An 11600-nucleotide genomic window follows, 5' to 3' on the forward strand; every position below is an offset into this window, starting at 1 on the left:
CCCCCTTTCAGCTTACTGTATTTTTCGCTCTATAAGACACATATTTTCACTCCAAAAAAGCAAGGGGAGATGTGTGTGTGTCTTATGGGGCGAATGCAGGCTGCGCAGCGCCTCTTGTTCTGCTGGCTTCTCAGCAAAGCAGGATGTGGGGTGGACGGGAGCCTTTACGGACCTTTTGTCCCCCGCTTTGCTGGGAAGCCAGCTTTTTAGGCAGGGGGGAGAAGGGATGGAGGGCAGCCCCTCAGTTCCTTCTCCCACCAAAGCCAGCAAGAGCTGTGCCAAGTCTGCATCTTCTAGAGCGGAAAATATGGTAACCCACCCCCTCAATCCCCACAGATTATGCTTCCAGATTTATTTCAAAGAAACAAGTTTATTGGGCACTTTCTTTTTGGGGTGGGGGAACAGGGAGCCGCTAGTCCTTCTTGGCAGCTGCTTTCCTCATGGCTGCCAGGACGTTGCTCAGCTCCTCCCTCTTCCTCTTGGCGCGGATGTGGGTGCCCACCTGTGGAAGCAAAAAAGCAGCAGTCAGAGACTGGGGGATCCAGCCCTGCAACTTCTCCTTTTTACACCAAACTCTCTTCAGACTCCAACTCCCATCACCCCTAGCCAGAAGGGAGGATGGGAATTGTAGGTGAAAAGAGTCCAAGTGTGGGAGGCCCTGCTCTGGACGTTGTATGCACTTGGGGGGCACAGTTGCAAACCCCCCCCCCCCCGACAAATGCTGGAGGGGGGACTGCACTCTGCTGTGCTGTCAGGGGAGAGGAAAACCTCCACACTCTCCTCTCACCCCTTCAGTGAAGTGGCAGGAGAAACAGAGCCCCTCCCACTTCACTGAAGGGGTGCAGTCTCGCTCTCCAGTGAAAGCAACGCAAAGCCTTTGGAGCACGGAGGGAGCTCTCCCTCTGCGCTTCAGAGGCTTCACGTTGCTATCGCTGAAGCCAAGGAGCCTCCATTCGCTCCATAGGACGCACATTTCCCCTTCATTTTTGGAGGGGGAAAAGTGTGTCTATAGAGCGAAAAATACAGTATACTCGAGTATAAGCAGACTTTCCCTCTGCTTATACTCGAGTGAGGCCGCAGTGGCAGGATGAGCAGCCCGAAAGGAGCCCATTTTCACCACTGGTCCCCCCTCTCGCAAGGGCAGAGGTGCTGCCCTGCACCTCTCCCAACCATGCCTCCTAGGCCTGCTCTTTGCAAGTGGCAGAGGAACAAGCGGCCCAAAAGCAGCCCTTTTGGCTGCTCATTCCTCCTCCTCCGCTGTTGCAAGCAGAGGAGGAGGAACTGCTCCTTTCGGGCTGCTGCTTCCGCCACCGCCAGGTTTGTGGTGTGGTGAAGCAGCCTATACTCGAGTCAAGTTTTCCCACTTTTTTGTTCTAAAATTAGGTGGGTCAGCTTCTCCTCGAGTATAACCGTTCAGGCTCCCCCAGCCTTGCCCAGTTTCAGAGCACTCACCCTTTTCTTGATGAACTTCAGAGCTCGCTTGTCTTTGGAGACCTTGAGAAGCTCCATCGCGCGCCTCTCGTAGGGGGCGAAGCCGCACACTTCCCGGATCATGTCGCGGACGAACTTGGTGTGTTTGGTCAGCCGCTGGAGGAGAAGAAATACAAGAATTAAAGCAAGACAGTGGGGAAAAATAATCGTTTCTGGTGTTGTTTTTTTGCCCTGTTGAGTTTAACTCAAGCTGGCAGAGCACAAGACTCTTCATCTCGGGTGCAAGTCAGACCTGGAGCAATAGATTTGTCAGTTCCACTGTAACGAGCCTGCACATATACTTAGACCTCCTGCAAAAGCCAGGGATAGCCCCATGAAGCCTTGACCTCAGGGCAGCAGGATGAAGGCTAAGCCAGAAGCTAGAGCCGCAAGAGGAAGCACTGTGCAGCGATCCCTCTTGCTGTTCTGGCTTCTGGGATAGCTGCGCAGCCTGCATTCGCTCCATAAGACGCACACACATTTCCCCTTACCTTTTAGGAGGGGAAAAGTGAGTCTTACAGAGCAAAAAATACAGCACGCACAGAGCATTGCTTTAAACCCTGCGATAGCTGCGCAGAGCCTCTTGTTCTTCTGGCTTCCCAGCAAAGCGAGATGAGGGACAAAAGGGAGCCCTCAGCAGAGGCTTGGCAGCGGCTCCTGCTGGCTTTTCCCGGAGGTGGGGGAAGGGACAGAGGGCAGCCCGTCAGTCCCTTCTCCCACCTTGTGGAAAAGCCCCCAAGAGCACACGCTCCGCGCAGCTCTTTAAAGGGAGCGCTGAGCAAAGCCTGTATGCATCCCAGGGCGTGTGTGCAGCTCTTGGGGGCTTTTCCCCGAGGAGGAAGAAGGGATTGACGGGCTGCCCTTCTCCCCCCTCGGGGAAAGGCAGCAAGAACCATTATTTTCTGCTCCATAAGACGCACTTTTTCCCTCCTAAAAAGGAAGGGGAAATGTGTGTGCGTCTTACGCAGCAAAAGTACAGCACACACACACACACACACACACACACACACACACACACACACAGTGGAACCTCAGTTTTTGAACATAATCCATTCCAGAAGACCGTTCTGAAAGCGGGAGCCTCAACACAATAGGGAAACTCAAAGCGGAAGCCGCATGCCACATTCGGCTTCCGAAACATATGACAATGGACACATTCAACAACCAAGGTTCCACTATGTATCATTTGTTTTAACTCTTATGTTTTACAATTCAAAATACTTCTTTTTACATGCTTAAGATATCGATGACTTCCCTTCCTCGCCTTTCACGGTTCATTTTACGTATCATAAACTCCTTGCATATTTCACAAAAACTAAACCATTCAGTATTCAATTATTGCACCCATCAAAGCTTATTTACACTGCTGAATCTATCTTAACGCTGCCAATGTTTTCGGTGTACACTTATTGTATTTTTCGCTCTACAGGATGCACTCTTCCCCCTTCAAAAATTTAGGGGAAATGTGTGTGCGTCCTATGGAGCGAATGCAGGCGGCTCCTCGGCTTCAGCGATAGCAACGCGAAGCGCAGAGGGAGTGCTCCCTCCGTGCTCCGGAGGCTTTGCGTTGCTTTCGCTGAAGCCTGGAGAGCGAGAGGGGTCGGTGCGCACCCATCCCCCTTGCTCTCCAGGCTTCGCTGGAGATGTGCTGCAGTTTTCCCTCTCTGTGCGTCCTAAAGAGCGAAAAATACGGTATTTTTAACCATTTATCCTGAGAGCAACGGGAAGCGCTGCAGCCACTGTGGACAGAGGGCCAGGTGGGCGACCTGGTTTAAGGCTCCTATTCAACTGGGCCTTTGTTCAGAGTCATGAAGACTAGAACACAGCTTCGTCTAAGGTCTCTCGAGGCACACACATATTTTATTAAATTTTCTGTTCAGCAATTTGAAACCCTCATTTTAACATCCTTCACAGATCAATGATGCTCTACCCATGGTTCATTTTGCACATCATATATCCCTGCCTATTTTACATAAACTAAACCATTCGGTATTCCATGATTGCACCCATCCAAGCTATACTGTTTAATAAATTCAATAAACGTCTTCCAACCTCATCTAAACGTTAAGTTCTTATTGTTCTCTTAGTCTGCGAATATTCTGTCAGCTTAAGCGGTGTCATTTCTCAAACTCGGGGGTCCCCAGCCATTGCCGGACTACAACTCCCTCCGTTCCCATCTAGCAGGACTGGGGGGCAGGGGATGATGGGGATTGTAGTCTATAACAGCTGGGGGGCCCAAATTTGAGGAAACACTCGCCTGGCGGTTGCAGATCCTTTACAGCAGGCACCCCCAAAATTGCCCCTCTGGATGTTTTGGGACTACAACTCCCATCATCCCTAGCGAACAGATGATGGGAACTGTAGTCCCAGAACATCTGGAGGGCTGAGTTTGGGGGTGCCTGCTTTACAGGAGCCCAGATGAGAGAGCGAGAGCCCAGCAACCCACCCCCCTTTCCCCCTGACCCCAAACTCACCCCACGGCGTCGGCACTGGCGGGGCTTCACCACGTTCTTGGTCACCTTGTGGCCCTTGTTCAGGCCCACGGCCATCGGGTAGCGGATTGCCATGGCTAGAGAGAGAAAGGAGAAAGGAAGGTTGTTATTACCACCTCCACACTCACCGTACAACCACCCTGTGAGGTAGGCGAGACCAAGGCCACCCTTGGGGGCTGAGCAAGGAGTTGAAGGTGGTTCTGATTGCATTCTCCAAATGAGGAGAGCCACAGTTACGGGCAGTTAACCTGTGGAACTCCTTGCCACAGGAGTCAGTGATGGCTGTAGCCTTGGGTGGCTTCCAAAGAGGATTATTGAAATTATTTATTGGATTTATATACCGCCCTATACCCGGGGGGGGGGGGGGTCCTCAGGGCAGTTTGCATACTAAAATAAAGATCTAAAACCGCAAAATACATAATAACAACACACTGAGAGAGGAAGAGGCGGTGAGCAATGATGGCTCCTAGCTGTGCGGCTGAATAATACCCGAAGCCACGGCGAGGGAGCGTTTCTCAAACAAGGATTTTCGCCTGACTACAACTCCCATCTCATCCTAGCCAGCAGGACCAGTGGTCAGCGACCGACCGACTCCAAATCTTTTATTATGGCCACAGGGAAGCATGAAAGCACACAGAACATGTCAATCAAACCTTCGGTGGCACATGTGTCAATCCTAGCAGCACAAGACCTGGCCATTGAATATGTCAAAGAGTTCAGGGATGATGGGATTTGTAGCCCAACAGCCGTTGGGGACCCCAGTTTGAGAAGAATGGCTTTGGGGTGACCCTTTGGACTAGATTTTATCTGTGCCCTTCCCCTCTCACCCCCTTTTAAAGCCATCTAGGCCTGTGACACCCCCATACCTTGTGGCAAGGAGTTCCGTGGGGCATAGTCATTTCTTCCTCTTTATCCCCCCATCCCCAAAATTTGATTTTCCACATTAAAATTTACAATCACAGCACAACATACTCTATATAAACAAGATTCCCAAGAATCTCCTGGACTTCTCCCCTTTGGGGGGGGGGTCCTTATTGTTAACCCTTTCCTTCTGCATCTTTTGTAACAACCCAAAATTTTATATCTCCCTTACAGTGAGGGAAAGAAGTATTTGATCCCCTGCTAAATTTGCCCATTTGCCCCCTGACAAAGAAATGCCCAGTCCATAATTTTAATGGTAGGTTTGTTGTAGCTGCGAGAGACAGAATAACAACAGGAAAAACCCCCAGAAACCCAGAAGACAAAAGTCAGAGATGGATGTGCATTATAATGCGTGAAATAAGTATTTGATCCCCTACCAACCAGTATCTTCACTGTAGGTAACGAGCTGAGATTAGAAGCACCTGATGTAAGGGAGAGGTCTTGCCCGTCACCCCAGCTCGTTACAGTACCAAAAGACACCTGTCAACAGAAGCAAGCAATCATACCAGGGCATTGAAAATGGGTCGAAAATGACCCAAAACACACAGCCAAGGCAACAAAGGAGTGGCTCAAGAAGCAGCACATTAAGGTCCTGGAGTGGCCTAGCCAGTCTCTGGACCTTAATCCCTTCAAAAATCTGTGGAGGGAGGTGAAGGTTTAGAGTAGCTACACATCAGCCCCGAAATCTTACTGACTTGGAGAGGATCTGCAAAGAGGAGTGGGACAAAATACCCCCTGAAATGTCTGCAAACCTGGTGGCCACCTACAAAAAAATCTGAAATTGCCAACAAGGGTTTTGCCACCAAGTACTAAGTCATCTTTTGCAAAGCGATCAAATACACCAGAGCAGGAATAAAGATAACAACAATTACAATAATAACTATAATAAAATAACATTGTTTGTTTGCCCCCTTGCACCCCCTTATAAGAATTCTAAGGTCTCAAATGTAGAATAAAATGCTCATAAATGTGCCAGGCAAACACATACATAAGTATATCAACCACGTGAACAGGAGAGCAAACCTGAAGCTATTTGGACTCTCCCAAATTGACCTCAAATATTTCTCTGCAAGGAGGAAGGAAAAGGGAACAATAATAATTGTCTTTCCATTTGGACTGTAGGGGCTTACCTCTCCCTTTCAAAATACAGTCTGGCAAGTATCTGTTCAGCTGAGCAAACTACCAAGATGCGCAGAGATTCAGGAACTATTTACCATCTCCAAGGAATGGCCAGGCTACCCAGAAAATACAACTGAGTAAGGCGTAATGACCATTATTACAAAAGGCTGGGATTACAGGCAAGACCTTACAGCAGGTGCTTCTAATCTCAACTCGTTACATACAGTGAATATACCAGATCAAATACTTATTTCACTCATTATAATGCACATCCATCTCTGACTTTTGTCTTCTGGGGTTTTTCCTGTTGTTATTCTGTCTCTCACAGCTACAACAAGCCTACCATTAAAATTATGGACTGGTCAATTCTTCGTCAGGGGGCAAATTTAGCAGGGGATCAAATACTTTCCCCCCTCACTGTATATCTATAGCTCATCGTCACGCTACAAGTGAAATTGCAATCCCACTAACGACTGGAACAGTTCTCAATGGGATGGGATATATACAGTGTCTACGTAAATGAACATTGCCAAAAGATCAATCCATTGGTTGGGCTTCGATGTGCAATTAGGCTAATTTTATAAAATAAAACTGACAGTAAGCCAAATCACACGGAGAAACTAAAGGTATTTAGGGAAATTTGATTCGGGAACAAAAGGGGAAGATCAGAAGCCTTGTAAAAAACTTAATAACAAATGTATACACAAAGTAATAATAATAATAATTTATTATTTATACCCCGCCCATCTGGCTGGGCTTCCCCAGCCACTCTGGGCAGTTTCCAGAGAAATATTAAAATACTGTAACACATCAAACATTAAAAGCTGCCTTCTAAAAGTATGAATAATTGCTTATTCTTTTATTTCTCACTTTGCCCATTGCACTTTTCTGTTACAAAGTTTTCAACCAATAGAGCATATTTTTTTTTTTTAAGCGCTGTTCGCGATGGTTTCTCTAAGACAAGCTTTGAAACTGCCCCCACTCCTTTAGTTTTGGCCCTCAAGATTTCTGATTTTTCGGGTCATTTTGGCCCCTTCGGCGTCATCCGCCCCCCATTTCTTTCGGGGGGGGGACACCCCAACTCCCAGCATGCTCCGGGTCCCGCTCTGCCTCCAGCTCCCCCCCTCCATGGCCTAGTGGGGTCTCCATGGCGCCCAGCCTGGCCCTCGAAGGGGCGCCCCGTAGGGAGCCGCCTCCCTCCGCCCGCCCGCCCCCCCCCGGGCTCCCCTCCGCCTCGCCCGCCCACAACGCCGCCCGCCCGCCGCCCCGCCACGGAGGATTGCCGCGGATTCTCCCTCGCCGCCCGGCGGAGCTCACCTGCCGCCGCTGCTGCTCCGTCCAGGTCCCGCCGGAAAAAGGAACGCCGGAAGTGGAGGGAGCGGCTATGTGCGCTTGCGCGACCCAGCCCCGCCGGAAATGGAGGAAACCATAGAGACGCCGCTTCCCAGAGAGGCCGGATGTGATTGCCAAGACCCGGAAGTTGTCGTTTCCGGCTCGGACACAGCGATGGCGGCGGCGGCGGCGATGCCGGTTCCCCGCGCGGAGCTGAAGCTGGTGCGGCTGCTGAGCCGCTGCGAGGCGCTGGCGGCCGACCGGCGCGGGCCGGACGAGTGGCGCCTGGAGAAGGTCCGTGCGCGGCGGCGGCCGAGGGGCGGGGACCCACAATGCACGGCGAGGTTGCCATGGGAACGGGGAGCCGCCCCCTTTGGACAGCTGCCTGGCAGGCCGGCATCCGGCAGGGGCAGCTTTCCTGCAAAGAGCAGCGTCTGTGGGCCGCCTGCCTGCGTCGCAGGGGTCTAGTATCAGATTTTGGGCTTTTTTTTAAAAAAAAAATGCAATTTCATATACTCTCAGGATTATAAGAATAAAAAATGATAAATTATAATAAATTATAATTATAAATACTTTCACTTGTTTAAATAATTGAAAAATCTTTCCTAGATTATAAACAACTTCAAATCCAATAAGTCTGAAGATCACTTAAATGGCTCAGTGTAAATTTACAGGTAGACGCACACTGTTTACAAACAGTCTTTGCAATTATTGTCAGCCGTTGTGCTTTGTTGTTTACTAATTTTTATGCTGCCCCGTTGCTCAGAAAAGTTCATGGAGCAGCTTAGCAATGAGTATTTTTTTTTTAAAGTACGAATTAAAACGTAAATGCACAAGATCAAAGGCAGCAGAAATATGTGAAAGGAGCGGGGAAATGCCACAGCGCAAATTTAAAAGCAGAGCTTGCACAAAAGGCCCTGAGAGCCTTCAGACAGCTCCCTCCAATTTGGTTTCCAATGGGTGGTGATGTTTGAAACCGTTGTGAATGTTTCCACTGGCCCAGGTTCTCCCAGCTTGGTCCCCTGGTTGATGCAGCTCAAAGGGGTCCTTTTTTGTTTGTTTATTTGCTACTAATTTTATTATTAATCTTCTTCCACACACATCTCAAGATCGATGTGCAAAATAAGTAAACAAGTAGCTTCTGCAACAGTTAAATGTCATGCAAAAAAATAACAGCAGGTCCATTTAAGAAAAATTCAAAATCGATACCCCTTGGCAGAGACCTTGTCACCCAGCTGGGAAAATTTGTGTCTTCCTTTGTTTCTCAGCAGGGACATTAAACTAATGGTTCTGCCCCCTTAACCACCATTTCCCACATGGCTCTATCTGATATTTTGAAGTTCTTACGTCCGTGTAACAGATGCAGGGAATCTGAAAACGCAAAGAAAATCTCCGAGGTCATATTGTAGCAAAAACGTAGCACTCGCAGGCAACTGTTTCCCAATTTGCCTTGAGACAGTTGTTAAACCTCCTTTGTTGACCACCAGCATTACTTTTCCATTTTTAAATTCCTTTTAATGCTGGGGGGGGGTCTTGGTGGCGCCCCTAACCACAAGGTTGTAATTTCAGAAGGTTTTTGGAGCGTTGGCAACCTTCCGGCCGTGCAAGGCGATCTCACAAATGTCCAGCCACCGCCACCCGGTCGCCACTGGGTGTCGCCCTCCGCCTAAGGGGGCTCCGTTCCAGCTTTGCCTTGGGAGGACCTTGACAGAGCGAGCCTCTCCGCCCCCCCCCCCCCGCCACGTCATGGGTCCGTTCAGAGCCAGAGGGTTGCTGGGCCCTTGTAGTTTAGAGGCAGGGAACATCTCTTAAGTCATAACGCTCCTAGGAGCTCCTAGGAACTGCAAGCGGGGAGACTTGCTGCTGCTGCTACAGTCAAATCCTGCTTCCAGTTGCAACTGGAACTGGTGCAAACTGGTGCATGTAGCCAGCCACTGGGAGGACAGGAGGCTGGACCAGGTGGGCCCCCTTTGGCCTGATTTCCCCCCCACCTTTGATTTTTGAAATATTTTTTGGTTTTTCAAAATAAATCACACAATTATCCCAGTTAAATTTTGAAATAAAACAAGATTCTTCCGAATCTTTTTTTAAAAAAAAAATGCAAAATTTATTAAATTTCCATTTTACAGTGTTACCTCGGGTTACAGACGCTTCAGGTTACATACGCTTCAGGTTACAGACTCCGCTAACCCAGAAATAGTACCTCGGGTTAAGAACATTGCTTTAGGATGAGAACAGAAATCATGCTCCAGCGGTGCAGCAGCAGCAGGAGGCCCCATTAGCTAAAGTGGTGCTTCAGGTTAAGAACAGTTTCAGGTTAAGAACGGCCCTCCAGAACGAATTAAGCCCAGGTACCGCTGTATATTATTAAAATACAATAACATTTTTCAATGATATTGATTCAATTGAAATGTCGACCTCCTTCCCTCCCAACTTGTGGTTACCTGATTTTTTCTTTAGAAATCTTTTAGCATTTGTACATTTTCATCCTTACTTCTCTGTGAAGAAGTGCAGCAACGAAAAGCCCCTTTCGAATGCCCTAAATAGGTTACTTGAAGGCGGGTTTCTGTGGCACCTCCAAACCGAATGCTCCTTTGCTTGAAGGCGGCTCTGGCCCAGTGTTGCTCACGCCAGTTCCCTCTCTTGCATTCCCAGTACGTCTCGGCTCTGGAAGAGATGCTCTTGGACCTCAAGAAACACTCCAGGTGAGTTCCTTTCCCCGGCGGGATCTGCAGAGGTCTCAGAACCGTAGAATTCTGCAAGGCAGAAATCTCCACGAAAGCTTCCAATCTCCATGAAAGGAGGGCCGGAGGGAGTCCCTTCCCCTTTCGGACGGCTCTTGCCTTCAGAAAGTTCTTCCTGGTGTTTAGTCAGACTCTCCTTTCTTGGAACTTGAAGGCCTGGGTTCGAGTCCTATCCTCCAGAGCAGGAGGAAACCAAGCTTGCTCCATCTCCCATGCGACACAGCCCTTCAGATATCTCCTCTCGGTCTCCTCCAGGCTGAACACTCCCAACTTCTTCAACCGCTCCTCATAAGGCTTGGGTCTCCAGACCCTTGATCGTCTTGGTCGCCCTCCTCTGAACGCCCTCCAGGTTGTCAATTACCCTCTGGAGGTACCCAGAACTGAACTCGGGGCTCCAGGTGGGGTCTGACCAAGGCAGAATGGAGCGGTACTATGGCTTTCCTTGATCTAGACACTAGACTTCTCTTGATGCAGCCTGGAACAGCACTCGCCTTTTCTGCTGCTGCTGCTGCTGCTGCTGCATCACACTGTTGACCTCAAGGGCCTTCTCCAGACTCTTAGCAAAACAGATGTAGGAACAGAGGAAACCGCTTACTGCCATGTCAGACCACTGGGTTTCAGGCAGGGGGAGAGCAGGGATGCCAGAGACCAGGCAGTGCACCGGCCTGATCCGACCGCTTTCCTTAACGTCCCGATGTTCCCCTTTCAGCAAACCTGCTCCCGAGGTGCTGAACGAATATTCCCGCAAGGTGGATTTCCTGAAGGGGCTGCTGGAAGCAGACAAGCTGGTAAGGCCCTTGGTGTGCGGACTTCCTTCGTGGTGGTCCTTCTCCCCGACAGCAGAAGGCCGGGCTGCATCGTCGTGTTGTAAACAAAAAATGCCCTTCTTCCCTTATGGGGTATCCAAGAGCCCATATAGAGTCCTTACATAGGTTCCCTATTGGTAGGAGAAAATAACAGAGGCCAAGCAGAGAATATTGAGAAGCAAAGCAGCTAGTAAGCTTGATCTTTATTGATCTGTTGCAACAGGGTGCTCCCCTCACACGCAGGAGAGAGGAGGGACCCAGAAAAATGGCATGCAAGGCCTTATAAAGACTTTTGAAATTGCCACCTTGTAGATCAAGACCACCCCCAGAAACATCATACATACATCACAGAAGGGGTGTAACCTAAGACCACCCCTCAGATACATCACACCTACATCACAGAAAAGGCAGTCTAAAACAGAAATTTGAACGTTGTTTTTCTCCTGTCGTCGTTTATCTGGAAGGTTCCTTGATTGGATTGCCCGGGTAGCCTGGCCTGTCTTTTGTAGTGATAAATACTTAGTTCCTGGCCAGGTCACAGGCTCACACCCTATTCAAATCTTAAATGTATCCTGAAGACAGGATTTGTGAGGAAAGAGACAATGGGGAGGCTTTCCCACTTTGACCTTGCAGAGAAAACATTTGCTCAGTTTAGGAATCAAAATGGTTCCAGGTTGGTCTTCCTGTGCTGATCTATGTACGTGCTCGGTTGGTAC

General features: G+C 49.2%; 2 protein-coding genes across 2 annotated transcripts in view; one reads left to right on the forward strand and one right to left on the reverse strand.

Moving 5' to 3' along the window:
- Positions 1 to 350: 350 nt before the first annotated feature.
- On the reverse strand, positions 351 to 7368 carry RPL36 (ribosomal protein L36). Its single transcript, XM_083720841.1, has 4 exons — positions 7320 to 7368; positions 3945 to 4039; positions 1453 to 1587; positions 351 to 502 (listed from the first exon to the last, which is right to left on the reverse strand). Exons 2-4 carry the CDS (start codon positions 4035 to 4037, stop codon positions 413 to 415), a joined length of 318 nt encoding a protein of 105 aa, XP_083576967.1. The 5' UTR covers positions 4038 to 4039; positions 7320 to 7368; the 3' UTR covers positions 351 to 412.
- Positions 7150 to 11600, forward strand: part of USE1 (unconventional SNARE in the ER 1) — a gene marked incomplete at its 5' end in the record, with an annotated part of 8640 nt that continues 4189 nt past the window's right edge. The window contains 6 exon segments of the mRNA XM_083720117.1: positions 7150 to 7201; positions 7204 to 7305; positions 7308 to 7429; positions 7431 to 7628; positions 9990 to 10039; positions 10788 to 10989. Coding sequence (XP_083576243.1) covers positions 7150 to 7201; positions 7204 to 7305; positions 7308 to 7429; positions 7431 to 7628; positions 9990 to 10039; positions 10788 to 10989 — 726 coding nt within the window.

Source organism: Podarcis gaigeae (assembly GCF_964106915.1).
Source record: "Podarcis gaigeae genome assembly, chromosome: 18".
Taxonomy (NCBI): Eukaryota; Metazoa; Chordata; class Lepidosauria; order Squamata; family Lacertidae; genus Podarcis; species Podarcis gaigeae.

Bases quoted from the DNA above. Each gene is read 5' to 3' on its own strand.
- RPL36 (XM_083720841.1), bottom strand. From the start codon at position 4,037: ATGGCAATCCGCTACCCGATGGCCGTGGGCCTGAACAAGGGCCACAAG. The intron at 1,588-3,944 runs GTGAGTTTGGGG...CTTCTCCTCCAG, and splicing joins GCCAGTGCCGACGCCGTGGG to CGGCTGACCAAACACACCAA. The intron at 503-1,452 runs GTGAGTGCTCTG...TTGCTTCCACAG, and splicing joins TGAAGTTCATCAAGAAAAGG to GTGGGCACCCACATCCGCGC.